This window comes from Callospermophilus lateralis, chromosome 7, assembly GCF_048772815.1.
Source record: "Callospermophilus lateralis isolate mCalLat2 chromosome 7, mCalLat2.hap1, whole genome shotgun sequence".
Taxonomy (NCBI): domain Eukaryota; kingdom Metazoa; phylum Chordata; class Mammalia; order Rodentia; family Sciuridae; genus Callospermophilus; species Callospermophilus lateralis.
The window spans coordinates 139,172,658-139,200,453 of record NC_135311.1 but is presented as its reverse complement, the minus strand read 5'-3'; the positions used below and the strand labels follow the sequence as shown (position 1 = coordinate 139,200,453).

At 54.5% G+C, this 27,796-nt stretch overlaps 1 protein-coding gene across 4 annotated transcripts in view; it reads left to right on the top strand.

Moving 5' to 3' along the window:
* Positions 1-27,796, top strand: part of Camta1 (calmodulin binding transcription activator 1) — a 762,517-nt gene that overhangs the window by 682,048 nt on the left and 52,673 nt on the right. For 3 of the 4 annotated variants that reach the window (XM_076861377.2, XM_076861379.1, XM_076861376.1), the window contains exon 1: positions 9,970-10,020. In XM_076861377.2, coding sequence (XP_076717492.1) covers positions 9,999-10,020 — 22 coding nt within the window. In that variant the 5' untranslated portion in view covers positions 9,970-9,998. Of the gene's footprint in view, positions 1-2,128; positions 2,256-7,493; positions 7,629-9,969; positions 10,021-27,796 lie in introns of those variants that run through there. The other variant, XM_076861374.2, reaches the window with a different exon arrangement.

Sequence of the window (27,796 nt, the reverse complement as noted above, 5' to 3'; positions counted from 1 at the left end):
CCATGGAGAAGGTCCTGATGTTCTCCAGTAATTTCTGCAGTTCTTTGTTCCCGGCAACAGCCCCAGCGTCATGCTAGCAGCTGCAGATGGGGGGTTATCTTTTTTTTTTTTTTTTTTCCTTCTTCTTCCTTTTTCCATGGTAACTGTCTCTGGCCTTTTGAAACCACTGCTCTTGCACCTCCAGAATTTAGGGGGGTAGTTCCCTGAGATGGCCTTCTGGTGCTTCTCGAACACCCCACTCCCACCCCAGGCATGCGCTCCTGGGACCCTGCCCCACAGCTTCAAGCTCCAGCTCTTCCTATGGAGCCATATATCAAAACCAAAGAATGTCAGGGCCAGAAGGGCCCCAAAGGGTAAAATGCCACCCAGAGTGGCTAAGCCACTTGCCTGAGGACACCCAGCTACTGAGAGGCAGGGATAGACCTTCTGCTTCTGAGTCTCAGTCCTGAGACCCCTCCACTGCCCCCAAACTTTAGCTGCCTATTGGTGAAGTGACCTCTTCAAAGCCAGCACAGCCCAGGAGCAAGGGGCATGAACCCCTTCCAGCCCTGAGAGCAGGTCTCTTCTGCCGGGCTCCAGGGAGGCCCCTCCTCCTTGGAAAGGCCTCCAGCTGCTCCTGATTCTGTGGCCACCCCTGGGCCAGCTCTGTGCTCCAGGAACAATGAGGTGGGGGCCTGGGCAGCAAGATCTGTGTGGAGGCTGAGACAGGGACAGGGATGGTCAAGGCCAAGGAGATACCAAGCAAGAATGAGTGACAGAACAGGAGAGAGTGTCTGGCTGGCCTGGGGCAGCAGCGGGGAGAGCTCGCCCCGTCCTGGAGTGGTGGGGAAAAGGGTTCAGGCCACCCCTGTTCGCCCTGCCGCCGCCTCCTAGCCTCTCAGCCTTCTCCAGCCTGGACACCAGGTGGCGCACTCCGCCCTGACCAGCCACTCTCCGCCCCCCTGCGGGGAAAGGTGTTTACTTGTTTGGGGGTGGGGTAGATGAGCCTCTGGGGTGGGTCCACCCAAGGTTAGCCAGGAGAGCCAGAGGCCTGCGCCCCCGCCCTCTGCACCCCCCGGGAGAGCCTCCCTCCACCTTGAGTGACCAGCCCCTCTTCTCGGCTAAGCCGTAAGTAGGGGACCTATAGCGCCTCGTCCTCCGGGGCTGGGTAGTGAGGAGGTGCTATTAATCACTGCCGGGAACAACGGCCCTGAAGCAGGTCTGCCCTGCACCGGGACGGGAGGCCACTCTCCTGGCTCTGCGGCAACCCCGGCTGGCCCCAGCAGGAGGTCAGGGAGCACCGAGGCTTCCCCAGGCTCCCCAGCCCTGCACCCTGGGGTCCCTGGGAGCGGGATCACTCGCCTGTCGCTGGGGAAAGTCATCCCAGGCCTCTCCCAGCCAGGCTGCAGGGTCGTGCCTGCCTGCGCAGTGCGTGGCCGCGGCCAGGGGCTGTCTGCCTGCGTGTGCGGGCCGTGGCTTCGCACACTGTGAGCTGGTGGCGCTCAGGCCCCAGCTCTGTGCCCCAAACTCTGAGTTCCCCGGGGTAGTCAGTCTCTGAGCCCCTCCAGCTCTGAGCCTTTTTGTCCTGTTTCTGCGGTCTTGCTCCCTCCCTCCCCTTGCTGGGCCCCTCCCCTTGCTGTATCCCACCTTGTCCTGGAGATCCTGGGTCTCCCCTCAATTTCCCACAAGAACTCTGAGACACTCAGACCTGCTTTCAAAACTCGGAGTTCCTCCACCTCTCAAGTGAATGACACAAAGTCCCCACTGTCCCCTCTGCTGCCTTCTCCACGCCCTTGGTTGACAAGTTCTCAGGTGCATGTGGGCTGGAAATTCTTGAAAATGCTGCTCCCTACTGCCTGAAACTTTTGAGTTTCAGGGAACAGGGTCAGTGTACTGGATGCTGGGACCTCCTGGGGATCAGGGGAGGGCGGCTCCAGGCCCCCTGCTCTTGCCCTTGTCCTGGAACAATACTTCTCAAAAGTCAGGGCTTCCTGGACTCCATGGGGCTGTGACCTGGGAATCCCGCATGTTTAACCAGCAGACCCCCCAAGCGCCTTCCTTATGCAGCATGCCCCATCCCTCCTCCCTGGTTGGAACTGCATCCCTCTATGGCTCTTGCTCCATCCCTGTCCCTCTCTGTTCCCTTCAGGGAGGAGTGAAGGTCCTCATCACAGGCCCGTGGCAAGAAGCCAGCAATAACTACAGCTGCCTGTTTGACCAGATCTCAGTGCCTGCATCCTTGATTCAGCCTGGGGTGCTGCGCTGCTACTGCCCAGGTAAGAGGGCCACCTCTAGCAGAGGACTTGGAAGGGCCAAGAGTGTTGGACTCAAGCTGGCTTCGGGGTGACCTTGAGAAAGTCATGTCATTACTCTGGTTTCCTCAGTTGTGAAGAAGTGGGCCCCGGATAGTCTATTCTAATGTCAAAGGTTTAAACTTGGGGACCCCATATCGGATGGTGTTACCATATATGCTCAACTGGAATCTTGAAGAAAACATAACAAGGAGATGACTTCGGGAGCCAGTAAGCCACGTGATGTACCCAGGACTGGCCTCAGCAGGAAGCTGATATCACCTGGAGCTGGAGCCAGGGGCTGGACAGGAGCTGCTTGTGGGCCAGAGGCTGCCCCCATAGCAAGGTGTGCCCATGCCTGCCACAGCCCAAGCCAAACAGAAACTCAGAGAGCCTAGACCATGCGTCCACAGGCTCAGTTGTCCGGGGCCCAGAAATGTTCTGGAAGTGGGTAGGCTCTGTGGGGGTTGGGCTGCTACACTAAGAATAATGAGCACAAAGTCCTTGAGGGTTCCATCCGGCAACCACCAGGAGAAGGCACATGCATTATGTCCTCCTAATTTCAGAGTCTCAGTGAGCCCCCAAGAAAGCTGGCCAGGAGCCACTCCATGCTGTCCCATGGCTCTGACCCCGCCCTCACCCAAGCTTCTTCATTATCTGCTTAGCTTGGTGTCTTGTCTGGTCAACTTGCCCTTGACTTCTGACCTTTCTACCTCCCCACCAGTCTGCAGGCTCCACGAGGGCAGGGGCTGTGTCTTTCCTGATCATCATTGTCCTCAAGGCCAGCAGAAGTGCCTGGCCTAACCCAAAAGGGCAATGAAAGTCTGTGCAGGAAAGACTGAGTCTCTAGAAGTTTGAAGGTCATTTCGAAAGCCCTAGCTTTCTCTTCCCTGGGCTGGGTTTGGGAGGATCTCTGTGTTCACCCAGGAGAGTGAACAGGAGAAGCAGAACAAGGAGGCAGGGATAATGAAGGGCAGAGGGTCCACCCCTTGTCATCTGAAGCCATGGAGCTTCCAGTAGAGGGTTGGGTGGGGAGAGGAGTAGAGGCTCCAGCAGGAGTGGAGCTGGCTTGTCCCCCAGATTCCACCTGGGATGGTTCAACTTGTGCCTTGGCTGCCCTGGTGTGTGCCTCTCTGCTGTGTCCCCCAGCACAAGGCTCCTGAGCTCACACTGAGCCCTCTTCTTTTTCTTCTCTCGGTCTGACCTTGCAGCCCACCAGAGCAGATTGCCCCTGCTGCAGAGGCTGGCCTCACCTCCCAGCCTCTGGCTGAACCTCTTTCAGCACCTCTGTCTCCCCACATATCCCAAGCTGATGCTCATGGTGGCCTCCACCTGCTGCCCCCAGCAGCCTGGCTCCCAAGGACTCTCAGCAGCCCTGCTGGGCCTGGATAGTGCCATCCTGGATGCCAGCCCTGGGCGGGTTGTCCTGACAGTGCAGCGGAGAAGGCAGCATGTTATGAACGTTCACTGACCCCTGCTGCTGGAGGGGACTGGCCTGACCTATAAATAGACGCCACTTCCTGTACCTGGGTCTCGCCTGGCTGAAGATCCAGATCTTGCCTGTCCTCAGTTACCAGGCTCCTCCAAAAGAATAAATAAACTGTCATTTATGTGCTCTTTAGATGATGTCCCAGGTCAGGACCTGGAGAACCCTGGGGGCTGGAGTCAGCAACATCTGGGTACATCCCAGACAACCAGATACGATCTGGGTGACTAACTTGGAGGTTGGCCTCTCTGCCGCCCAATTTTTACATCTTTAAAACCCACCTGAGATGGGTGAGAGAACATTACATGAGAGAGGGGTCAGGAAGCACCTGGCTCAGGTGCTCAATTCAAGAAGATGCCCATTAGTGAGGCCTTTGTTCTTCCTTCCCAAAAGAGAGTGAAGGGCGGGAACCAGGGATGTTGCGGCCTCAGCAGGCAATTCTGGCCCCTTGGCACTTCTGCATCCCCAGAGCTGGTGGCAGAGTCTCAACTCAGGCCACCATCTCTCCTGGATATCCAAGATCTTCTGGCATAATGCATCTCAGGCCAGAAGCCACAGACTCCAAGGAGACTGAGTAGAACCCTCTGCTCGACCACCATTCTACTTTATATAGCTCACCCCATGAAGGAGATCCACCTTGGACATCTCTGTTTTGAGGGCCAACTTGAAACATGTTCTAGAAGTGTCCATTCACTTGTCATCCAGTTCCTCATTAGCCAAATAGTTTTTGGGTGTCTTCTGCTTGCTGTGTAGTGGGTTGATGCATAGAATGAAGCCAGGAATAAGACCCAACCCCAAGCAGGCTCCCAACCCCAAAGAGCACCCCGTCCGTGGAAGACAGGGTCACACACACCAACCACTGCCCTGGTAGATGACACTGACTGCTTGGGGATGTCATCTCTGAGTCTCCCTGGGGGCTGAACTTGAAGGATTAACACTTAGAGCCAGAGCTGCACTGGACTCTGGCTGGTGAGCATGGCCGGCCACCTTAGGGGCTGGGAATGGAGCAGGAGGAGGACATACTGGAAGCACAGCTGGCTGCTGCCCACCAGCCTGGTACATCTGCCCAGGTAAAACAGACCTTGACCAAGGACAGGGTTCTGCCCAGGCAGATCCCACACCATCTCTGGTTGCAGGAGACACAGGTCTGGACTCGTCTCCTGCAGGACTCCAGGGCTCCTCCAGGGTCAGGAGCAAGCTGCTGAGTCAGGGTACTGAGCAAAGAGTGAAACTGTGGGAAGGAGGCCATTGGGCTCAGGAGACAGGCAGCCTACCCTGGGTCCCCAGGAGGTCATCAAAGGCAAAAGATGAGATTCCAAACAAGCTGAACGCACACGTTTTGAAGAAACTCAACAGAGAGTTACTGAGTGACCAGATGTGATGACAGGCACTGACCTTGGCATTGGGCATAAAAAGCAGGATTGACTGGGTCCTAGCCTTTGGGAGCTCACATTCTGCTGCAGAGAGACAGAAAATAACGAAAATGACCAGGGAAAGTAGTGAGAAGGAAGTCAGAGGGGGAAAAGAAGGGAAGACCCGGACCCAAGGCCTGGTATCCTTCTGGAGGGTGATGAAGCCCATCGCCCAGGAGGCTGAGGAACCACGAGGTGAAGCCCGTCACAGGAAGGGTAGGAGAAGGCCTCCAGCCAGGCAGAGGGCGAGGCAGGGAGAGGTCTGGCTGTGGAATGCTCACGGGGGAGGAAGCCTCGAACATGGTAACACTGGAGGAGATGGAAGGACCAAAGACAGACCACGCCCAACCCCATAAGAAGGAGTCTGACTTAATTTCACTTGCAATGGGAAGCTATTAGTTAAGCAGGGGAGTGACTTGATCTAAATTATGTCTTTTAAAGATGGTTCTGGGTGTGTGGGAGAAGGGACCGTAGGAAGGAAGAGGGCAGACAATCTTTAGTGACTTAGGAAGAGGCCCTCTTGGGTAACACACCCCACTGGCTTCCCAAAGGGCATTGCTGAACACCCCATCCCAGGGAGATCGGGCACCCCCGCTGCCTTCAGCAGGAGGCCAGTGCACAGGTCTAGGCAAGAAACCACGGCAGACACAGCAGATATGGAGCCTCAACCCGATGGATGGTGGACTGCATGAGTGGGCAGGGGGAGAGCAAGTCCAGGAGGCCTCCCCATGAGGGCTGGCACCTGGGCGCTGTGATAGATCCTCTGCACTGCATCTCTGGAGAAGGCAGGAATGCCCGGGAGGCCGCCACCACTCAGCTTCGCTGCAGATTGTGCGTGTGCCAGGATGATGGAAGAGCCGCAGTGGAGGGCCCTGCACTGGGACATTTGGCACCAGAGAAGCCTCCAGCTGCCCAGGGGCCCGGGCCAGCTGAGGCAGAGCTGAGGGAAGTTGTGTGGACAGCCTCTCCTTCCTATTGGTAAACCAGGCAAATCTCCAGGGGAGGCGAGTGACCACGAACTTGGAGATCTGCCCAGGGATGCTGTCAAAGCCACAAGAGTCTCTGGACTTGGCTGGCGATCCCTGCCCAGAGAGATGCTGTGGGAGGTCCCCTGTGACCCCCTGCCATGGAGCCCATTGGTTCTTGTGTGGCCGGGAGCCGAGGGGCCAAGCCAGGGTGGGAAGCACAGGGAAAAACCACTGGTCACTCTTGGACAGCGACATAGCCAAGGCCTGTACTGGGGACAGTAGTGAGATGACCACCACCTCACTATATTCACCTGGGCTGGACAGAGGCCACAGGCCAATGAGCTGGTTTTCCCATCGGAAGTGGAATCTGCAGTTGTCCTCAGAGGGAAGCCAGAGCTCTACCCTGTCCCCAGGAGCAGCTGACTTGGACAGCTTCCTGGTGCCTGTGAGCTTCTGAAAACCAAGAGCCCAAAACAGTAATGTGATCCCCGTGTGTCCTCCCTGGAAATCCGTCCTGGGGAGGCCCTGTAGGTCAGTATCTGGGCTTTGGAAAAGCCGTGTAAAGAGTACATAACCATGATTCCTACCAGGGGATGAGGCCTGGCAGGGTGGGGCGGCCCGCACACCCACCATTGCCCAGGGGGGCCACATTAGGCCAACTTCCAAGATACTGATATCCCAGAACTGAAGCAGGTCCCCACCACTGGCTGGCTTTCCACTTCCTCCCAATGAGAACATCTAATCCATTTGGTCAATGTATCCAGTATTCCTGAGCCCTTGTGTTGGGGCCAGAGTAGCTAATGAGACCCATGAGGGCCCTGCCTACCCAAAGCACACCGTCTGGCTATTGGAAGGAGGTACAGGCTGTATACCAGCACCCCGGCTCAGCACTCACTGTGTCCACAGCATCCCACGCTGGCTGGGACCAGAGTAAAAGGTGTCTCCGAAGCACTTGCTTTCAGCAGGGAGGTGGAAGAACTTCTCAAAATATATCACATTAAGAGAACCAGGGCAAGCTTGTAGGAGAGAGTGAGAGAAATCAGCACAAAGTCCAAAGCACATGCCTGTACCCTTCCTAGGATGGATGGGACAAGGGAGAGGGGAGGTGACACTCACTCATTCAGCCAGGCTGTACCAAGCCCACACCTCTGCCGTCCTCAGGGAGCAGGGAGCCAATGGCCCTCACGGGGATCCCAGGCACCTGCTGAGTCTGGGGCCAGAGAAGTCTCCTTGAGGAACAAGTGGACACAGGTTGCTGTTAAAAGGAACTGGACATTAACTGATGAAGGCTAGTGGGGAGGAGGCTGATGGCTGCCCATGTGCCCTTGACCCTGACCTCTCTGCCTTTCGCTTTCAGCCCATGACACGGGTCTTGTGACCCTACAAGTTGCCTTCAACAACCAGATCATCTCCAACTCGGTGGTGTTTGAATACAAAGCTCGGGCTCTGCCCACACTCCCTTCTTCCCAGCACGACTGGCTGTCACTGGACGGTAAGAATGGCATCCAGGTCACCTGGCCAGGCTCTAATACACGAAGTGCAAAGGAAAAAATCCAAGCACCCAGAGAGGGGGCAGGAAGGGTGTCAGTGTTCACCAAGGGAGGATCAGCTGGGTCTTCACTGTCAGGCTGCAAGTGTTTATGCCACCTGGCAGCCCGTAACTGGCCATCTGCTGGCCACATCTTCAACTTGGTGTCTCCCTGAGAGAACTATGTGAGCTGTGTCTGGCACTCCTGTCGGGGTATCTGAGTGGCTAAACAAACCCCAGGAGCTAAAAGGACCCTCTTAGGACAGACCCCTAGCAGCAAGTCCAAACACCTGCTATTCCTCCTTTCCTTCTGGAAGCAAAGAGAGTTCCCAAAGCATCATCAAACCTAAACCTCCTAGAGCAGGAAGCAGTGTAAAAGGCTGGGGCAGCAGCTCAGGTCGGAATGACTGCTGGGCTGTGTGTGGAATGTGTCTGCCTTTTAGGGACAGCTAGCCAAACCTTCCTCTGGGAGCTCTCACGCCCCCCTCCACACCCACCACGCCCACACACATACTCATTGACCCCTGCTCCTTGGTTGCTTTTACTTACACCTCTGCCCTAATACAGCCTTTGAGACAAATCCAGGCTCATGATTGTTCCAAAGGGTGCAGGGAGCCCCACTGTGCTGCAGGGAAGGAGGCAGGGCCTGCTGGCCAAGGAGGGACAAGGGCTCCCAGAGCTGCTACCCTTGGCTGTGGAGTTGGTGAGAGGTTGCCCACATCCCGGGGGTACCAGAGGCTCTACAAAGAAAAGCTGTCAAAGACAGGCTGGGGACTCCAGGGTCAGAGGCTGCCCTCCTCTACCTGGGCTTGTTTCCCAGAAGCCCCAGAGCTGGAGAGCCCTTGGCGGGCAGGGTGGGGGTTGGGAGGGTGAGCTCAGCCTGACCTCTGCACAGGGGACAGATCTCAGTGTTAGGACACCCCACAGAGGCAGCAGTCTGTGAGTTACCCTGCAGGAGACTTCAGCTGCCCTGAGGTGTTGGGGCCCTGGCTAGCTGACCTTGGGCCCTCTACAAGACTGGGTTCCCTAAGTATCCCTCGCTTACCAGTAGTCACCCCTTTGCCTTCTCCTGGCTTCTGGCTGTCTGTGTACACCCTTGGCAGCTTTCGAGACTCTCCATGTGCAAACCTCAACCTTATCCCAGCCCCTATACCAGTGGTGACAGGGTGCCTGGCAACCACTCTGGTCAGTGAACCCTCAGGAGCTATTCCCAGAGATGGTTTTGGGTCAGCAGGCATCTGCACCCTGGCATGGCTGCCTGGGAGCACCGTGCTGGCCTTGGCAGCATCCCTGGCCGAGGCTGGAGCCAGCAGAGCTGTGATGATGACCTGCAGTATGTAACAGAGAAGGGCAGGGTGACCAGGGGCTCCCGTTCAGGAAATCCGGTTTCAGTTTTGCAGAACAAATGGGGAATGGAGCAGGGAGCTCTGCAGAGGCCTGGCTCTCCCTGAGTGACCCAATCAGCCTTACTAGGGTGGTCTGAAGGAGGTTGGGACCCGTGTAGAGCCCTGCTTGAGGTGGAGCCTTATCAGACAGCTTAGTCTCTGCTAACCAGTGCCTCAGAGAACAGGAAACATCCACTAGCCCCTGCAAGCCTGGAGAGGCAGCCATACCCAGAGGTCACTGGTGAAGGGGACCTGCCTTAACTGCTCATGACAAACACAGTCCTGGGGCCTGGGGAATGAGACTGCTGCCAAGCTCGACATCTGTTCCACAGCAGTCCCCTCTACCAGCACTTTGAGCTCTGACCTTTGTATGCCACCAAGTTGAAGTAAGCATCCTCAGGCCCCTGGCAGGCTGCACAGGAGAGATGGTAGGCAACAAGGCTTTGGCATCTGAGCACCACTGGCTTTGTGTTGCCACCAGTCAGGGTGCAGTTAGAACCGTAGCTCCGTGTGGTTTGGAGCTCAAGGGACTCTGCTGAAGTAGAAGGGCCCAACCTGGCTCAGGAGAGATAGCCAGCCAGCCCCTGCGGCCCCTGGGGCAGTGTTCTTCCCTTTTCCTTTGGTCTTAGCCAGGTGCCCTTTCCAGCAATGCGAGGGGGAGGAGGAGGGGGGTGGAGAAACTGAGACCCCACCTGGCTGGGGGTGGAGCTTCCCTCATTATTCTTTTTCCCCTAAATGAATACAAGTGACTTACCCACCCTAGGACCATTTCTCCCAGCTTTTCTCTAGCTTGACTGTCTGTGGGGGAGGGGAGCAGCGCTGCAGCCTCAGCGCCAGGAGCTAATCTGTTCCAGCGCAAAAGGGACAGCTGGGACAGCTAGCAGGAGGGCGAGGGTCCCGGGTCTCTGGCCAACCTCTTGGCCTGGCATTGAACTTTGTGTCGGGGCAGATGCTGCAGTGGCCGGGCAGTGGTAAGCCTCTCTCTCCCCTCTCCTCTCTCCCCTCTCCTCTCTCCCGTCTCTGCAGCTCCCTGGCTCAGTCCCTCCCGCCCCCACGGCTCCTGGGCACATTCTCCTTTAGAGCTCGCCAGGAAGCGAGACGTGTGTGCAGCAGCGAGGGAGGAGTGGTGCTGGAAAGGGTGGGGGCGAGGGGACTGCAGCGCTGAGCAAAGTGGGGCACAGCGGCCGGCGGCGCGCGTGCACACACATACACACGCGCGCCCGCGCACACACACGCCCGCCCGGAGCGCAGCCGCAATGCGGGGCCCTTCGCGGAAAGGCTGCGCGGGTCCCGCGGGGCTCTGGGGTGCCCGCCCCCCGCTGCAGCAGGACCGCGGCTATTTAGAGGCGTGCGGCCCTTCCCTGGCGCTCCGAGCCGGGACCGTGAGGCGCAGCCCCGCGGCCTGGGAGCCTGCCCCCACTCCTCCACTTGCGTCGCCTTCCCGAATCCCCGGAGCGCTCTCCGCCCCTCCCCCACCCCAGAGCGGAGACTGTTTGGGGACGAGAGTTTCTGCCTTCGTAGGATTTAAACAATGGATTTGTTTGCTAGACTAAAGGCTGGTGGGGGGTCTGCGGCCTGGAACGCAGCGGACCTGCGCGCACGCGCATGCGCAGGCAGCAGCTGAGCGCAGTCTTTGTCCCAGCCTGCAGTCTTTGTCCCCAGCCTTCAGCCTTTGTCCCTGAGGCACAGCTTTTGTTTGCGCAGCCCCACCTAGCTGGTGTCGAAAAATCTTCCCCGAGGAGGGGACGAAGCATCGTGATCCCCCTTCCACACACGTTCCCAAAACCTCAGCTGGGGCGCAGCCATCGGGAAAAGACCGGGCATAGAAATGGGGGAGACGGTAGAACCAGGAGGAGGTGTTGGTGTGGGAGTACGGCCCTCTGGATACGGGGGCTGCAGCGCCTCCTCCAGACCTAAGGGGTTTTCCCCAACCTTTTTGGTGACCTCCGGTGGCCACAGGCCACCCTTGCCAGAACCCCAATTCCCTAGCACAGGGCGGCACCATGGTAGGCTATATATTTATGGTATGAAAGCAGGCATGAAAAAAATAGAGTGCAGATGAGACCCATCCAACCAGTTTATTAATCCAGGGTAATGGCCAGAAAAGCTTCACCTACTGAGTGAGGTCCTGGTGAGACCTGAAGCTTGATTAGGCATCAGCAAGAGAGAATAGATATACCAGGAGAGGGGCCAGCGAGTAGGGAAAGGGGAGTTGTCTGTGGTCAGGTCTCTCTGGAAACTGCCATTTTTATCATTTGTCCTCCAGAGGTCCAGGTATGGCACTCCAGGGTGGTCTGAGGAGGCTTGCTGTTCATTTGGGCTTGCAAAGGGAACCTTCTGGGCTGGAGGTAGGCAGGAAAGGGGCATTAACCTAGATCTGGGGTCTCTGGGAAATGTCACTTCTGCCTGCAGCGTGTCCTATGGATACAAGCAGTCCGGCTGTGCGGAGCTCTGGGCGGGTGTGCAGGCTGTCTAGGCTGTCTTGTCTGTGCCTGTGTTTGCAGAGAACACTGCAGCCCTGGAGCTGAGAGGGTGGGGCAGGTTCTCATCTGTCAAGGGCATTGGAACACCTTTAAGTGGCCCCTGCCCTGGAAGAGAAGGTGAATGGAACTTCTGTGTATCCCATTCTTTCTCTCCTTTTAGCCATCTGATTCTCCCCAAGGCCAGGTTGAGAAGATTCAGGGTCCCCCCAGCCCCACCATACTCATCCCCTTCTTGGAACCCCACTAAGCTGCTTATGCTTAGACTATTTTCAATTGCTTCTCTGACAGCAGAGACTACTGCCGGGGTGAGAGGATGGGAGTGAGCCATGGAGTGAGTTCACTGAGGTTGCAGTTTTCCTGGGCATCCTGGGCTGGTCACCTGGGCAGGCCTGTTGATCTCCAGTTGGGAGGGACCCTGTCATCTCAGGTAGAGGGGGAAAGCAGGGACTGACAGGTTTAGCTGCATTTCCAGGTACCTGGTTCCCTTGCCAACCTCTGGGCAGGCTGGATGTCCCAGATAGCCTGCCCCTCGCACTCACCAGGAGCATAGAAGGGTATTCTCTGACTTCTGGGGCAGATTGGCTCTGGGTTGTGTGTTTGGGAAAACTGAGAGCCTTGACCCTGTCTAGGGAGGCAGAGAGAAGGAAAGGCGAGACTCGGCCTCCCCATTTGGCCTTCTGATTTGACCCAGCCCTCTGTGGTAAGATGGCAGATTGGCAGCAGGGGTGGGTCCCAGTTCTGCCCCAGCCCTGCCTTCAAGCTGCAACATGTTCCTGACATGTGCCTGCAGTTCTGCAGGCCTCCCCACTGTGTGCCAGCTCCTAGCTCCACCCCAACCCACCAGGGCTGGAGACCACACACTGACCTAGAGACCCTGGGTGCAGTCTAGGGACAATGGGAGAGGCCAGTTATCTGTGGAAGGCATTTGGTTACTTCTTTTCCTCAGGGTAGCTCTCTGATGAGTGTGTGCCAGCTTCTCCTGGGCTTCCCTCTTCCTCTTCTCCCTTCCAGCCCCCTCGCAGTCACCCTCAGCCAGGCCCACTGCGTGACCCAGAAGAAGACTGGCATGGGCAAACAGAGATGGAGAACAATCCAAAAGCATCTCTTTCCCCAGCTGATGGGGAAGGGGGTCGTTAAGTAACTTAGCCATTGAATAATTTTAAATGCCATTGTTTTTACTAAACAAATATAGTTTGTTTTATGGCATAGAATCCAAAATCCACAAGAATTTTTAAAAGAAGACAAGATAAGACAGCATGAGCCAATCGTCTTGACTTGGATAGTGGCTCCGAGTGACAGAGTCCATGCTCACCCTCTCCTGCCTCTAAGGGCGCTTTGAGGAAGTTGGAGACCAGTCCCAGGGGACTGGTGGGCAGTAAGTGAGCAGGAGCCCTGCCCAGAGCTTGCTGAAGTCCATGTGGAGTGGGGTCTGGACAAACATGAGCCAATTAGTGCTTGGGCCTCGGGGTGCTTCTGTGTGCAGCAGTGTCCTGAGGGACACAAGTGGCAGGAGCAGAAGAGGTTCGAGCCAGTCTCACTTGGGCCTTGAAGCTGAGTGGCAGGAGGAGCACCCCCCTGAGCCCAGCCAGCGTCTTGCTGCAGTCACAGCCTCCCTCCTCATCACCAGTCTTCCGTTCTCCGTGGGGACCGCAGCACCGTAGGTCGGAGGGGTCTGCTTGGACCTCCAGGCTCTGTGGGAGTGCTCTCCTTGGCACTGTTGCGGGCAGCAATCCTGTCAGCATCCAGTCAGAAGCATCTTAGCTACTGGGGCCCCCAAGGAGCCGGCTGCTTCTACCAAACCAGGGACCAAGGGGAGGCGACTTCCTGCTGTTTGCAACTGGGGTCCCACCAAGTGGATCCATGCAGAGTCCCCTCTGTGTGGAGCAGAATGGGTCACCTTGGAGCTGGGCCTCACCCAGCCTCCTTATAGCAGTGACAAATGGGGCCCTCTAGGTAAGTGGTACTTAGGAGGAGGCTGAGGGGACAGCCTTTGCCACCCTCTCCTGACCATTAGGTAGGAGGCAAGAAGACAAGGTAGAGGAAGCTGGGGGTGGGGGCAGGGTGGGCAGGGTGGGCAGGTACAGGCTGCCCTTGAGGGCTTGTCCCCCACCACCTGGGGATCAGGTGGCTCATTCTGAAGCCTGAAGGTGAGGGGTTCAGTCCCTCCAGTGGACAACACCACACAATGTCTCCTGACCCCTGTACTCCATTCCCAGGGCTGCCGTACAATCTACCACCCACTACAGACATTTCTCTCAGCTTTGGAGGCTGGAAGCCTGAACTCTAGGTGACAGCCAGGCTGGGATGCCTTTGGAGGCAAAGAGAAGAATCCTACCCTGCCTCTCCTGGCTGCTGGTGGCCAACAGCCCTGGCCACACCTTGGCTTGTGGCCGCATAACTCCAGTCTCTGCCTCCATGGTCACGTGGCCATCTTCCCTAGATGTGTTTCTCTTTTCTGTTCTTATAAGGACCCCAGTTGCTGAGTTAGAACCCACCAGGTCCCCTAAGGACTGGTCTTACTAATTGTAAGACCCTCTTTCCAAATAAATGACATCCTGAGGTTGTAGGTAGACAGCTTGGGCCATGTCTGTGGGATGGTGTTGGAGCACCCAGAAGAGCAGCAGCCAGGGTCCTGGCCCTCAGGCCTTGTTGAAGTCAGAGCTGACCCACAGAGAACACCACAGCCCCCTGAGGGTGTGCAGGCCCTGAGCCGGGGCAGGGAGGATGTACCCACCACTGCTGGGAGCCAGGCTCTTCCCCCAGCCAGGGAGTCAGTGAACAGAGGTGAGCTGTTTTAAGGAGTGTGAAGAAAGTGCTCCTCCACTCCGCATTGAGCGAACATTTATTGTGCGCACATGAGGCACGCTTGGGGCACACTCAGGAAGGGCATAGATGGGGAGGCAAGCTCCTGCCTGGAGATCACTGTCCTGCTGGGATGCTTAGGGACAGCTGTGGACAACAGGACAGAGTGGGCCCTGGCATCCAGCTTCTGGCCTCCCACATCCACCCACTATGGACACACTGACCAGCATGGCCCTTGCCAAAATGAACAGCGTGTCCTTGTTGACCCCGTGGCCTGTCTGGTCCTCTGACCCACTCATTGCCCCTCCCCTTGCAAGCCCCTCTGTCCCTGAGCTCTGCAACTCTGCACTCTCCTCCCGTCCCTTCCAACTCCCCTGCCTGCTTCTCCTCAGTCTATCACCCAGCTCCTTCTGGAAAGTTCTGTGTCCACAAGGCTGGCTCTCTTCTCCGTTTATCCACTCTCCCTGAGGGTGTTCCCCTAACCCCTACACCAGGGCTCTCCACTGGTGCCCAGCTGGCTGCCCCTCTGTGTTTCGTCTCAGAACCATCCAGCTGCCCAGAGGAGAGTGCCGCCCAGACTTCCTCAGGGCAGGCCGACGTGTCCCAGACAGGACACAACCAGTCTTGTGTTGCCACCCTCCCCACCGGCCCTCCCCTTCCAAACCTTCTGACCTCGGGATTGTCCTGAGACCCACTAGGCGCCCTGGGGGCAGTGCCAGCCTGGTGCCTTCCTGTCCTTGAATTCTCTCACCTTCTTCTTCCCTACCACGCTGTCGTCCTCCCCAGTCTCCTGGCCTCCTTCCCCTGGGGCCATTCCATCTTCCGTCATCCAGTAAATATGCACTAAGGACCGGTCCAGTGGGGAGAAAGGCGACCGTCAACGGCAGAGGACGGTGCCAAGTGCTGGCCAGGTGCGGGCAGGCCCCTTCCACTGGGTGGTCTGGGAGAGGGTGCCAGGGTGGCTACTCTAGGTTGGTGGTCACAGGGGCCTCTATAAGAAGGCCACAGTGAAGCTGGGATATGAAGGACAGGAAGGAGCCAGCCATGCTAAGGTCGGAGGAAGAACAATCCAGGCAGAGGGATCCGACAGAACAAAGCCCCCAGCGGGGGGGGGGGTAGTGGTGGTGGTGGACTAGCCTGGCATGTTGGAGAGGCTGCTGGGGTCAAAGCAGAGGAAGGGGAGGGGAGGGCCTGAGAAGCGACCAGAAGAGCCAGTCATTCAATGCAGGGCACAGGGGTGGTATCCTGAGGTCAGTGGGAGGTGCCATGGGAGTTGATGGAGGTGCTCAGTAGGGTGACATGCTCCTGGTATGTTTCACGGCCACCCCAGCTGCTGTCTGGAGAAGCAGTTGTGTCTGTACAGGCAAGAACACCCTGGGGCTCTAGCATCAGTTTAGGCTCCGACAGGCTGGTAATAATGAGTCCTAAGGTGCAGGGCAGCTTTGGGGGAATGTGTGAGGTAAAGTCAGGGATCCTGCTGGTGATCTGGATGGGAGGATGAGAAAGAGGACCTAGACTTGTGACTTAAACAGGTAGGGGGCCAGTGGGCCATTCCCTGAGGGAAAAGTTTGAAGCCACCAGCTTGGGGCGAGGGGACGTAGAGTTTGGGCTCTCTCCACTGGTGCCCAGCTGGATCTGGTTGTGATGAGGGTCTTTTTTAGGGATGCTGAGCTCACAGTTGGCTTTGAAAGTCTGGAGGCCAAGGAGAAAGAGGTCCATAATGGAGGTGGCATTTAGGAGTCACCAGCTAGCTTATAGATGGTATTCAGACCCATGGGTCCACAAACGGGTGTAGATAAAAGAGAGAAGCTGCAGGGTCAACATGGCCAGCGCAGTGTTGGGATGCCAAGCAGAGACTGGGGAGTCCTTGGGACAGAAGGAGGACCAGGAGGAAATGATCCTGTTGAAACTAAGAAAAGAGAGAGTTTCAAGAAAAAGGACTGGATCAACCATGTCCAGTGCCAGCAGAGAGGTGGAGGGGGCCCTGAGTGGGAAGTGGGGAAGACACAGCACCACTAGTTTTAAGGCCTGGAAGGGGCCGAAAAATCCGGAGGAGGTGGTGCCAAGCCTGTCCCCGAGCTCAGAGCCACAGGCTGGGGCAGGACAGTAGAGGGCAGGAGCCTCTCAGACTTTCACCTGGCCCAGGGGATCCTGTCTCCCACTGTCCTCACCCGCTCCCCATGCAGCAGGGAAGGACCAGGGCCAGCCTCTCCAGGGCCAGCCTCTCCCGCCTTGCTCCTCTGCAGGCCCAAGGAGGTGGCCTTCAATCTCTGGGCTCATGGGATATCCCGTAGCCCCCGAGTGCCAAAGTCACACTCCCTCTTCATTCTTCCCACTGGGCACAAGGGCAGGAGATGAGCCCCAGGCAGGAACAAACTCGTTCACCCCCAGACAGTGTGTTGATGACATCAGGCCCAGCAGAGACCGCTCTGGGCCCCTAGCCACTGCATGTCCCTGAAGCGGGAAGTGGGAAGACAGCCTGCAGGCCTGCTCAGGCAGCTGGACCCCCACTCCCAAGTCACTGATGGCCAACTCCATTCTCCTACCTTGTTATCTGGATGCTGGTTATTGGTTCTCCACAAAGCACAGCCCCAAAGGCCCCTTGGAAGCTGGGACCCCAGAGAGGCCATCGGGGTGGGATCAGGCCAGTATTTGGCTGACTTCTTTCGCCTTTTCTAGGATCAGGCTCCCAGAATCCACCCCCCCCCCAAGAAAAGACTGGAAATGTAAGTCTGTTTATCCAGAAGTGGGGAGAAATGGCCCCACCTGAGGCTGACCAGACTCCAGAGCCTGGGCAGCGAGAAATGAAGAGGCAGGGGCCACGGGTGGGAGGAGCGAGTTTCTGCAGGTCCCTAAGCAAGGTGAGAGGAAGACCTCGCGCGTGATCCAGTCTTGCACACAACTGAGAAGGCGACACTCAGCTCTGACTGGGGCCAAGAGCAAGGCTTTTCCTTTTATTTATTTATTTATTTTTTTAAAGAGAGAGAGAATTTTCAATATCTATTTTTTTAGTTTTTGGCGGACACAACATCTTTGTTTGTATGTGGTGCTGAGGATCAAACCCGGGCCACACGCATGTCAGGCGAGCGCGCTACCGCTTGAGCCACATCCCCAGCCCAAGGCTTTTCCTTTTAAAAGCTCCTAAAAATACACTCGTTTCTGATCCCTCCAGAGCAGCCCAGTGACCTCGTCCCCTGCCTCTGTGACACCAGGAGATTCAGAACAGTCTCTGATAGACTGAAGACCAGCTTCCTCCACTGTAGTAACCTGCCAGCACTTTCCAGGGGTTGTGAACTCTGAGTCCTTTGTTTGAGGGGGAAAAGTGAGGGCAGGTGTGTGTCGAATGTCCATACTTAAGGAACAACAGGGGACATTCCTAAAAATCAGCACAGAGCAAACATCTCAGGATGCCAGAACAAACTAGAATACTAGAGAGTTAGAAGCAAGTTTGGTTGGCACATAGTCTACCTCCGCCTCCTTCTAGAAGGATGGTCCCTAGAAGAGCAGGAACAGCCCAGACCTTGGCTGACTCCGGATGGAAGCTTCCTCCTTACTGCTCTTCAGCACATTCTCCTCCCTTCCATCTTCCCCTTCTCCATCTGTCAGCCAAGCTCACCTAAGCTCTCTGGAAGCCAGGACAGAAAGGCGGATGAGGAATGAGCCAGCTGAATCTGGGGCTGAGTGACAGGTTGCAGTTTCTTTGCAGAGATAATCTGCTTCGCCTCCCATGACCCGGTTGATTGAGCGGATGCTCTTTCCCAGCATTCCTACCATTAAGGAAGAGGGAGCAGTGACCTGGCCCCACCACACTCTCCAAGCCCTGTGCCCAGAGGGCTTGGTTCTCACACCAGCAAATGGGGAAGTCCCCAAAGAGACCTCAGGGTCTCTTCTCATACCAAAGCCTGAGATATTCTGGGATCTGAGCAAAGAATCCCCAGCCCCTCTCCTAAGTTGGCAGTGTTTTGGAGAGCTGGCGACATCCTGGTCTTAAGGCGCCTGGGAGAGCTGGGGGCCCTCTGAACCACAGTGATGGCCTCTTTCGGCAAAGCCCACCCGCTGGCACAGAGTTGCCCACCAGGGGTAATAGCTGGCCTCTGCCAGTGCTTGCCACCCGCCTGGTCCCATCTGTAAAGCACTGATGTGCAAGGACGCACTCAGACGTCCAACAACCAGAGGTCCCTGTGCAGCAGGTGAGGTCACCTGGACCCAGAGCATCCTACATGGTGGTCCTACCCCGGGGCTACGGCTGCCTGGCCCCTGCGCCATGGGCTCCTCTGCCTTCTCCCTGTTCCAGTGGTGCTGCTTCACAGCTGGAGGCACACAATGTCCCTGCACCCCACAGCGCCCGCTGACCCATGAAGGGTGCCTTCTTCTCTGCCTCCCCATCACACTTGTAAGAGCCTCCATTAGCAATTTTTCTCTGTAATCATTTTATTCAACAACTGTTAATGGAGGGAGTTCCCATGAGGTGCCAGGTGCTGCACCAAGTGCCAGGAATCAGAACCGGCGAGGACAGAGGAGGCCCGTGCTCCCTGGGCCTTACCGACCCGTGGAGGAGAAATCACAGCTGAGCGCAGGCTCTTGCACAAACAGCACTTGGAGAGCTTTTCCCAGGGGTCTTCCCAGGAGGTCTCGGAGGGTTTTCTTGAAGAAATGACCCTTGAACTGAGATCTCAAGGAAGAGCAGAAGTTGACTCCATGGAAACAGGAATGGCAGGGCCATTCCAGGCTGAGGGAACAGCACGCGCAGGGCTCTGTGTTGGGAGGGGGTCTGGAGGAGGCAGGTGGAAGGCATGCAGGGCTGGGCGGGCGGCCCTGGAGTGGTAGCTTTCGGAGAGGGAGGCCATTGAGGGTTTGAGAGGCAGTGACGTGCCCCAGCTTGCTTTTTGAGACATGGGCTTGGAGAGCAGACTGGACAGGCGAGTGTGGACAATGAACTTGTCCAGGCTCAAGGCCATGGTAGACTTGGCAGTTCTGGGAAGAAGAACGAGTTGAGGGACACAAAGAGGTGGCATCGGTAGGACTCCTGGATGGATCAGCTGTGGGGGCCTGTGTCATTCACCTTGGATGAGGACTGGTCATGAGTTGGGCTAAGCTTAAGGGGCCTTTGGAACAACCATGAGAAAAGTCAACGGCAAATGCGTACGAGAAGAGAAGAAGGGCTCAGAGAAGCCCATGGGCGGGAGAGGGGTGTCTGAAGTGTGTGCCTAGGGGTGGCATTGCATGAAATGGGTCTCTGGATGTGGAACAAATGGACAGGGGTGAGAAAGAGTCCAAAAGCCAGGGACTTTTCTCTTAATAATCTTTGTGCCCCAATATCTGTCAGAGTGAGGCCAGAAATGTAGTAGCTTCTCAGTCAACATTTCTTCAAGGGATGGGCTGATGGATGGATAGATGGATAGACAAATGGATGGATAGATGGAGGCATGGTCAACCCAGTGCTGTCTTTGAGACCATTGTCCTCTCTGCTAAATGACTTCAGCATCAGCCTGACGTCCTCCCTGATGTCAGCCGTCTGAGGATGGGGTCTAGAACTGATCAGGCACCACTGCCCCTTTCTGGTCTCCCTCTCACTGGATGCTTCAGGCAAGTGACTCAAGAAAAGAATGCAAAGCTTGCCGGACACAGTGGTGCACACCTATAATCCCAGCAGCTCAGGAGGCCGAGGCAGGAGGATCGAGAATTCAAAGCCAGCCTTAGCAATGATGAGGCACTAAGCAACTCAGTGAGAACCTGTCTCTAATAAAATATAAAACAGGGCTGGGGGTGTGGCTCAGTGGTTGAGTGCCCCTGAGTTCAATCCCTGCTCCCCCCAGCTTCCTCCCCACCACCAAAAAATGCAAAGCTTGCCGCGTTCTTTATTGAACATGCCCTCAGGCTGCCTTCAGAGCTCTTAGGCACCCCCTGCCACCTGCCCCCTGAGGACAGAGAAGCCTCCCTCCTGCTCACTGCAGCCGGAGAAGGAAGGGAAAAGCACTTCTCTAACCTGAGACATTCAAACCTGGATGTCGATAAGAAGGAGACCCTGGCAGGTCACTGCATGGTGACTTGCCATCCGGGGGGCATGAAGTTGGGCTTTGTGAGCCTCTGTGATCCCCCACTGCCTGGCTAGTTCCCTTTCAGCCTGGGCAGTGCATGAGTGAGTGAGTGAGGGACTCGGTGGGTAGAAGAGTCAGTGGCCATGGAAGTCTCCCCATCCCCATCCCTCCCCAGGGAATCCTGTGGCATGGAAACACACTGGCAGGACAGTGACACCGACAACAACCAGCCAGGTCCCGTGGCCAGAGCTTCATATTCATGATCCTGTTGAGGTCTCTTAACACCCACCTCCTTGGCCACCTGTGGACTCAGAAAGTTGTTCTTAGGCAGATACCTCTCCCCCAAACTGGGTCATATACCATTATGGTATAATCAGGCTTGGCAGCCTGTCCACCCACCTGTCATCCACTGACCTGCAGAGCTCCGACCACCCGAGAGCCACTCTGCAGGAACTGAGACTTTGCTCACTATGTCAGACCATTTTTTGTTACTATAACAAATTACCCATAATTTGGGTGCTTTATAAAGAAAAATGACTTATTTAGCTTATAGGTTCTGGGGGTTCAAGGGCATGGCACTAGCTTTGGCTCAGGCTCTGGTGAGGGCAGATGGCATCACAACACTGGAGCATGTTTAGGAAGGAGAGACCACCTCACCAGATAGGAAGCTAGAGTAGAGGGGTAGCTTGCTATGACAACAACCCTCTTGTGAGAACTAACTCGGGGACCCATGAGATCTGCGTGAATTTCTCCCAAGAGCAGCGTCCCCAGTGACTTCCCACCAGCCCCACCTCTTAAGGTCCCACCACCTCAACATTGCCACACTGGGGCAGACTTCCAACACATGACCGTGCCCAAACCCGAGTCCCCATCCACCAGGCATGCCCCCCGCCCCCAAGCAGCTCATGGCTCAGGACAGGAGGCAAACAGGACAACTCGGGCAGTGTGCAGAGCACTCCACTAGCGGATTCTGAGCGTTGGGGGAGGAGCAGAAGGTCCTCCACCCCTTCAGAAGGGGAGTACACGTCACAAGGGGTGACCCCGTGTGACAGCTGTACTGTCGTTCCTAAGCGCACTCTTCGCATGTAGAAAGGTTGTGCCAGAGTAGCCCACTGTGCAGTCACTGTCCAGACAAGCCTGCCCTGCCTCGGATACCACTGCCAGTCCAGGGTCCCAGGACCCCCACTTGACAATCCACTGGGAGGACTCAGAACACTCTGAAAGTTGCTAGACTCACAGTAGATGGCATCAGGAGGGCACAGGTTAAAACCAGCCAAAGGAGGACTGCACTAGGCAGAGTCCCCTAGGGTGCCAAATATGGAGCTGCCATGGCCCTCTGCCTGGGGAGTGGTAAATAGCACTGCTGTGCTGACATTGATGTGAGACAGTCCCCAACTAGGCGTGTCCATTTGAGCCTCCATGTCCACGGATGTCAGTGAGGTTCCACTGTGCAGGCTCCTAATGGCTAAGGCAACCCCAGAGTCCGCTGACCCAGAGCCCCCCACTCTACATCATGATATTGGTCTTCCTGTCATGGCCAACCACTACCCTAAAACACCCAGTGTGGCCATCTCCTACCCTACTGTCCTGTGACCCAGGACCTCCAGGCAAACCAAGATCACTTCCCAGGAGGGGAGGAGAAAGGCTGGACCTCTCTGTGGGCAAGGTTAAATCGGTTCCTGCACAGGAGGCCCTTACCCTCTGCCCCCACCTGCCCCTCCTATTCCTTGTCTCAGGGACCAGATTCTTTTTGGTGTTTGCATCGAGGAGGGAAGATGGCTGTGTTCAAGACGTCATCGTTTTTAAAGCATTGCCCCTACAAAGCTCTTGTCTAGCTTTCAGTGGTTCTTTGGTGACATGTTTTCTTGTGATACGTGGTTTGGGTGGATCATACTTTGTCTACCATCGAGAATATTGTGCACAGCTCACATTTTCCCACGTGGGGATGTGAATGAACTAGATTGCAGATCAATCCACCTCGATGTGAAATGAAATGAGCGATTCCAGGAGCCTTGGCAGCTCAGGTGATTATTCTAATATATTATTTTAGTCACTTCTCTAAATCACTCCCCTGTGCTGTGACCTCGATGCTCTGGAAATGGACCTGCATCCTGCCTCCATTTTGTAGGCGGCAGCCCTGGTGGGAGCAGCGCTCTTGTCCCTAGTGCTCCCTCCCAGGGGCTCCGTTAGCTGCAAAGGCTTGAGAGCAGCTTCCTCCTGCCCCGCCTCTTGGGAGCTGGGGGCCTGGGAGCCCAGAACCATCGTCCCCTTCTCTGTGGCCAGAGCTTCTCTTCCTTCCCCCAATGCTAATGGGACCTTATGAGTGGTGACCAGCTGGGTGTGGACAGGGAGGGAGCCTTGCTGCTCCATAAACTCAACAGTTCAGGAAAAGGGAAGACAGATGCAGCATTCACTGCATGGTGCATGGTGGCAGTTGAGTGTGATTCTTAAGGCACAAAAACTGCATCAATGCTCCTACTTTATATGCTTGGTGCTGTTTCCTGTTTACTAGAAGGTCTAGCCTGGGACACCTGGCAGCCAGAGCCAGTGGAAGTGGGTATGCGGCTGTGGGGAGGTGCTATGGGCAGCCTAGAAATACTGCAGACAGAGCCCCATGCATAAGTTTGGATCTGGTGCATTTGAAGTCCCCAAACCTGGAACTTGGAAATGATTGATGCTTTGTTTTGTTTGGTTGGTATTAGGAATTGAACCCATGCTTTACCACTGAGCTACATCCCCAGCTTTTTTTATTTTTTGACACAGGGTCTCACCAAATTGCTGAGGCTGGCCTTGAACTTGTGTTCCTCCTGCCTCAACCTCCTGAGCATCTGGGATTACAGGTGTGTGCCACCGCCACACCTGTCAGTTGACACACTTATACCCTTCACTTGCTTGGGAAGCAGCAGGAAAGAGCAAGCTCTGAGCAGAGGCAAGAGGTGCCAAGGGAGCTTTGATGCTCCAAGGCCTCCCATCACATCCAAGGACATGGTCCCTCCCCTGGCACTTGCCTTTTTTATTCCCAGTTAGGAAGCGTGCGGGTGCTTATTGGATACTTGGTGAAAGGCCCTGGGCTTATTCCAGGACACTTAAATGTGAGTTAAAACCAGGGGGATTACTGGGCAGGGCTGCCTTTCCTGTTCCAACTCTGGAGACATAGAGCAATCCAGGGGGTTCCTCTTTGGAAAGGGACAGTGCTTCTCTGACCCAGGGCCAGCAGAGCCAAGCAAGGGACTGACTCCACTTCATTATACCCAGAGCCAGTGAGCTGCTGGCCCCTGGAGTGTGGCTGCACCAAAAGGGACCACTGTGAAGAAGTGCCCAGGGTGCCAGAAAAGAGGGTGCTGGGGTGGGAGGCACAGGAGTGTGTAAGTGCCTGTGCTTTTCCCTGGCCACCTTTTTGATTTTCTCAGGAGTGGCATTTAGCACCCAGGGTGTCTGCTGTGCTCCCTGAACTCAAGCTGTCAGCGCCCTTCCTCCCCAGGTGCTCGCCCGGCAGTTGGCGCTGCATGAGTACATAACCAGGCCTTCCTGCCCATCATACGACTCTTTTTCCTTTTGCAAAACTCCTCCCCTGGCTCCCCTGGGACTTTATCAATCTAAAGTCATAGTTGCTTCCCTACTAGGGAACTGTCCAGCTCTTGTTCCCACTGGCATTTGACAGTGGCTAAAAGATGGTGATTTCAAAGTGGGTCCCACCTAAGTGTCTGGTGTTTTGACTCCATTGTTGCTTCTCCCTAATCAGATCTCCATGCTAATAGATAACGGCACCTACTTAGTAAGACACTGCAACAGCTGTAACTTGCATTTTTTGAGTGTGCTGTTCTGAGTGAAATGTCCATTCTTAGCTGTGACACCCCCCCCCACCCCCCCACCCCCACCAGGCTATAGGAAGCTCTTGCCCTCTTCAGAGGCTCAGCTGGGGTTTCCTACCTCATGGAAAAGCCAGGATCTGTGGTGTTCTCAGACATCAAAACTGGGCCTTGCTGAGCTCCAGGACGGAGGGGCATTAGTTCCTGATTTGGCAAGCATGGCCTTGAACGAGAATCCAGAGGGGAGGGCCTGTGAAGCCTGAGTTCTGCACAGCTCTGCCTGTGAGCCCTTGCCACTGAAGAGACGCAGGGAAGTGAGGGATTCCAGCTAAGAAGGAGTTTGCAGGAGTCCAATGGGGTGGGCCGGCCTGAGGGGCCCCATGAATTAAACTATGTTAAAGACCCTGGGCCTGGGTCCTCTCCTGATGGCTCCTGAGTGACATGTGTGATACTGAGGTTCTGAGGGGTTTGGGGGAATGAACAGGCCTGTATTAGCCACTGAGGATGAGTTGAAGGTGGCTCCACCCAGCTCCTGTGGATTTTCTTTCTGCATTATGTCCCCAGAGAGAAATCTGCATGTTCTAGAGCCAGTAGCAGGGTCTCTCTTCCTGCCCTCAGATAAAGCTGATGGCCTTCTGAAGCTGATATTAACCATGGCATGACCTGGCAGCAACACCTCCCTCCCCACCACCCCCTGCACCCCAAAGCTGAGGGGCTCAAATCAACAAGAAAGTGCTAGTTTTCTGGGTACTCTGCGTTGGTGGAGCTCACTCAGAATCCAGAGTCCCTGCAGCCGAGGCACAGGGGCACTTGCTGGTCCAGGTCAGGCTGGACGTGCACTGTGACTACATAGCCTTCAACCCGTCTTTTCAGCAGTAACAGTGATTTGGATGAAATGGGATTTTTAAAAAGAATTATGTTGCAACTCTAGTCCAGCCTCACCTGACAGATGAGGAAACTTGAGGCAGGTAGTTAGGGTGGCAGTGGGAAAAAAAAAAAAAAGCCCACACTGTGGAGCCAGGCCAGGCCAGGACCTTCCCCCCTTACCTCTGGACAGCCCAGATGGAGGTATGTGAGGCTCCCTGCAAAAGTCACAGCCACTGTGATCCTGAAGAAGACCCCCAAGTTCAGGACCGTGTTCTCCAGGATCCCTGGTCACCCAGGGGGAATCATGGCAAGCAGGAACTGACACCCACCCGGCTTTTTGCACCATTAGAAACCACCCATCTTAGGTGGGCGCGGTGGCACACGCCTGTAATCCCAGTGCCTTCCGGAGGCTGAGACAGGATAATCTCAAGTTCAAAGCCAGCCTCTTCAACAGCGAGGTGCTAAGCAGCTCATTGAGACCCTGTCTCTAAATAAAGTACAAAAATAGGGCTGTAGATGTGGCTCAGTGGTCAAGTGCCCCTGAGTTTAATCCCTGGTACCGAAAAAAAAAAAAAAAAAAAAAAAAACCCACCAAGAAACCACCCATCTTTTGGCCTCTTCCCTGGGAGTCTTCATTTTCTCTCTTCTCCCCACCTCCCTCCCGCCACCCCCTTTCTGTGTTTTTACAGTTTTATTGAGATACAATTAACCTCCTATACAATTTACCAATTGAAAGTGTTCTTAGTATATTCACAGGTTGTGCATTCATCACCACAAACTAACTTTATTCATCTTATTTATTTTGGGGATGATGATTTAACCCAGGGATGCTCTATCACTGAGCTATACTCCCAGCTCGTTTTATTATTTTATTTTGAGACGCTGAGGCTTGCCTTGAACTTGGCATCCTCCTGGCTCAGCCTCCTGAGTTGCTGGGATTAAAGGCCACAAATTAATTTCAGAATGTTTTTCATCCCTCTCCAAAAGAAATCCCCATATCCATCGACAGTCACTCCCCATTCCTCCCCAAGTCCTCTCTCCCTTCCACCTTAGGCAACTCTTCATCTACTTATTATCTTGATAATGTGCCTGTTCTGGAAATGTCCTGTAAAGAGAATCATACATACGGTGTGTGTCTTGCGGCTGGCTTCTCTTCACTCAGCAGGATGCTTTCTGGGTTTATCTGTGTCGTAGCCTGTGTTCGCACCTCATCTCTGCTTATTGCCCAACAGATGTACGAAGAGCTGTTTTCTTTTTTTGTGTCTAGGAGTGGAATTACAGGGTTGTGTGATAACTCTACAGTTCACCTTCCAAGGAGCGCCAGACTGGTTTCCAAAGTGGCTACATTCCCACCCGCACTGTTTGAGGGTTCTACCTTCTGCACATCCTTGATGATTCTTGTCATTATTCATGTTTTGTTTATAGTCACTTGGTAGGAAAAGTGCTCTCTCATTCTTTTTTTCATCATGGTTTTGATTTGCATCCTCAGTGATTTTATTGGTTATTTTCATATCTTCTTTGGAGAAATGTCTATTCAGATTCTTTGCTCATTTAAAAAATTGAGTATGTTCTTTATATTTGCCAGTTTCTTATCAGAAGTGCAGTTTGAAAAGATTTTCTCTCTTCTAGTGAATTGTTTCATTTCTTGATCATATTCTTTAAAATACAAAGTTTCTAATTTTGATGAAGTCCAACTTATTTATTTATTTATTTATTTTGGTAGCTGTTATTGGTATCCTATTTTTTTAAAAAATCAATGCCAAATCCAAGGTCATGAAGATTTACTGCCAAGTTTGTTTCCCAAGAGTTTTGTAGTTTTAGCTCTTATATTTAGATATTGGTTCCACTTTAACTGTGTATATGGTGTGAGGGAGGGGTTCAGCTTCCTTCTTTGGCATGGGGATATTAGTTCTAGCATGCTGTCAGCCCAAAGGACCATTAGTTCTCCATTGTATTACCTTGTTGTCCTTACCTGTGGTTTTTAAAAATGTTATTTCTTAGTGCCTGAAAGATAGACTGAGTATGCATCTTGCACTTATTTTTAAATTGTCACTTCATTTGAGCAGAATCCTGTTTACTTTTTCTCTTATTGAAAGTTGATATATGTAGAAACATATTTGATTTCTTATCAGTCAGGAGGGGTTAGACTGTGCTGCAATAACAAACAACTCAATCCCAGGGGTTTATTTCTCACTCATGCTTCAAGTCCAATACCAATGGGCAGGGAAGGCTCTATTCATCATGGTCACTCAGAGGACCTGGGCTGATAGAGGCCACCTCTAGACATAAACAAACTTTCATAGTTGCCAGGGCTGGGGAATACAATGTGGTGGCCAGATCATTGGCTCCTCGAGCTTCTATCTGTAATGCTGCAAGAAAATCACATGTTCTCATCTAACTTCAGAAGGTTTAGGCCGGTGCAAAGAACATTCCCACTAGCGGTGTTTGATGGTCCCATTTTCTCCCCATTCTTGACAACTCTTGTTATTGTCCATCTTTTTTGTTTATGGTCACTTAGTGGATGGAAAGTATATCTCATCCCCAAGGCTGACAACCAGAAATATTAATGATAATTTATTTCCTTGTAATGTACTGAATGAAATCTGCTGATTTGGACTTTGTTATGCATCTCAAACTTTAAATCATCATCGTAAGAAAACACCTTTGTAGATATTTCAAGACTGTTCTCTTAAACAAATGGTATCTAAATGATGAGAGCTTTTAGGTGTTTCTTGGTGAGTAGAATGA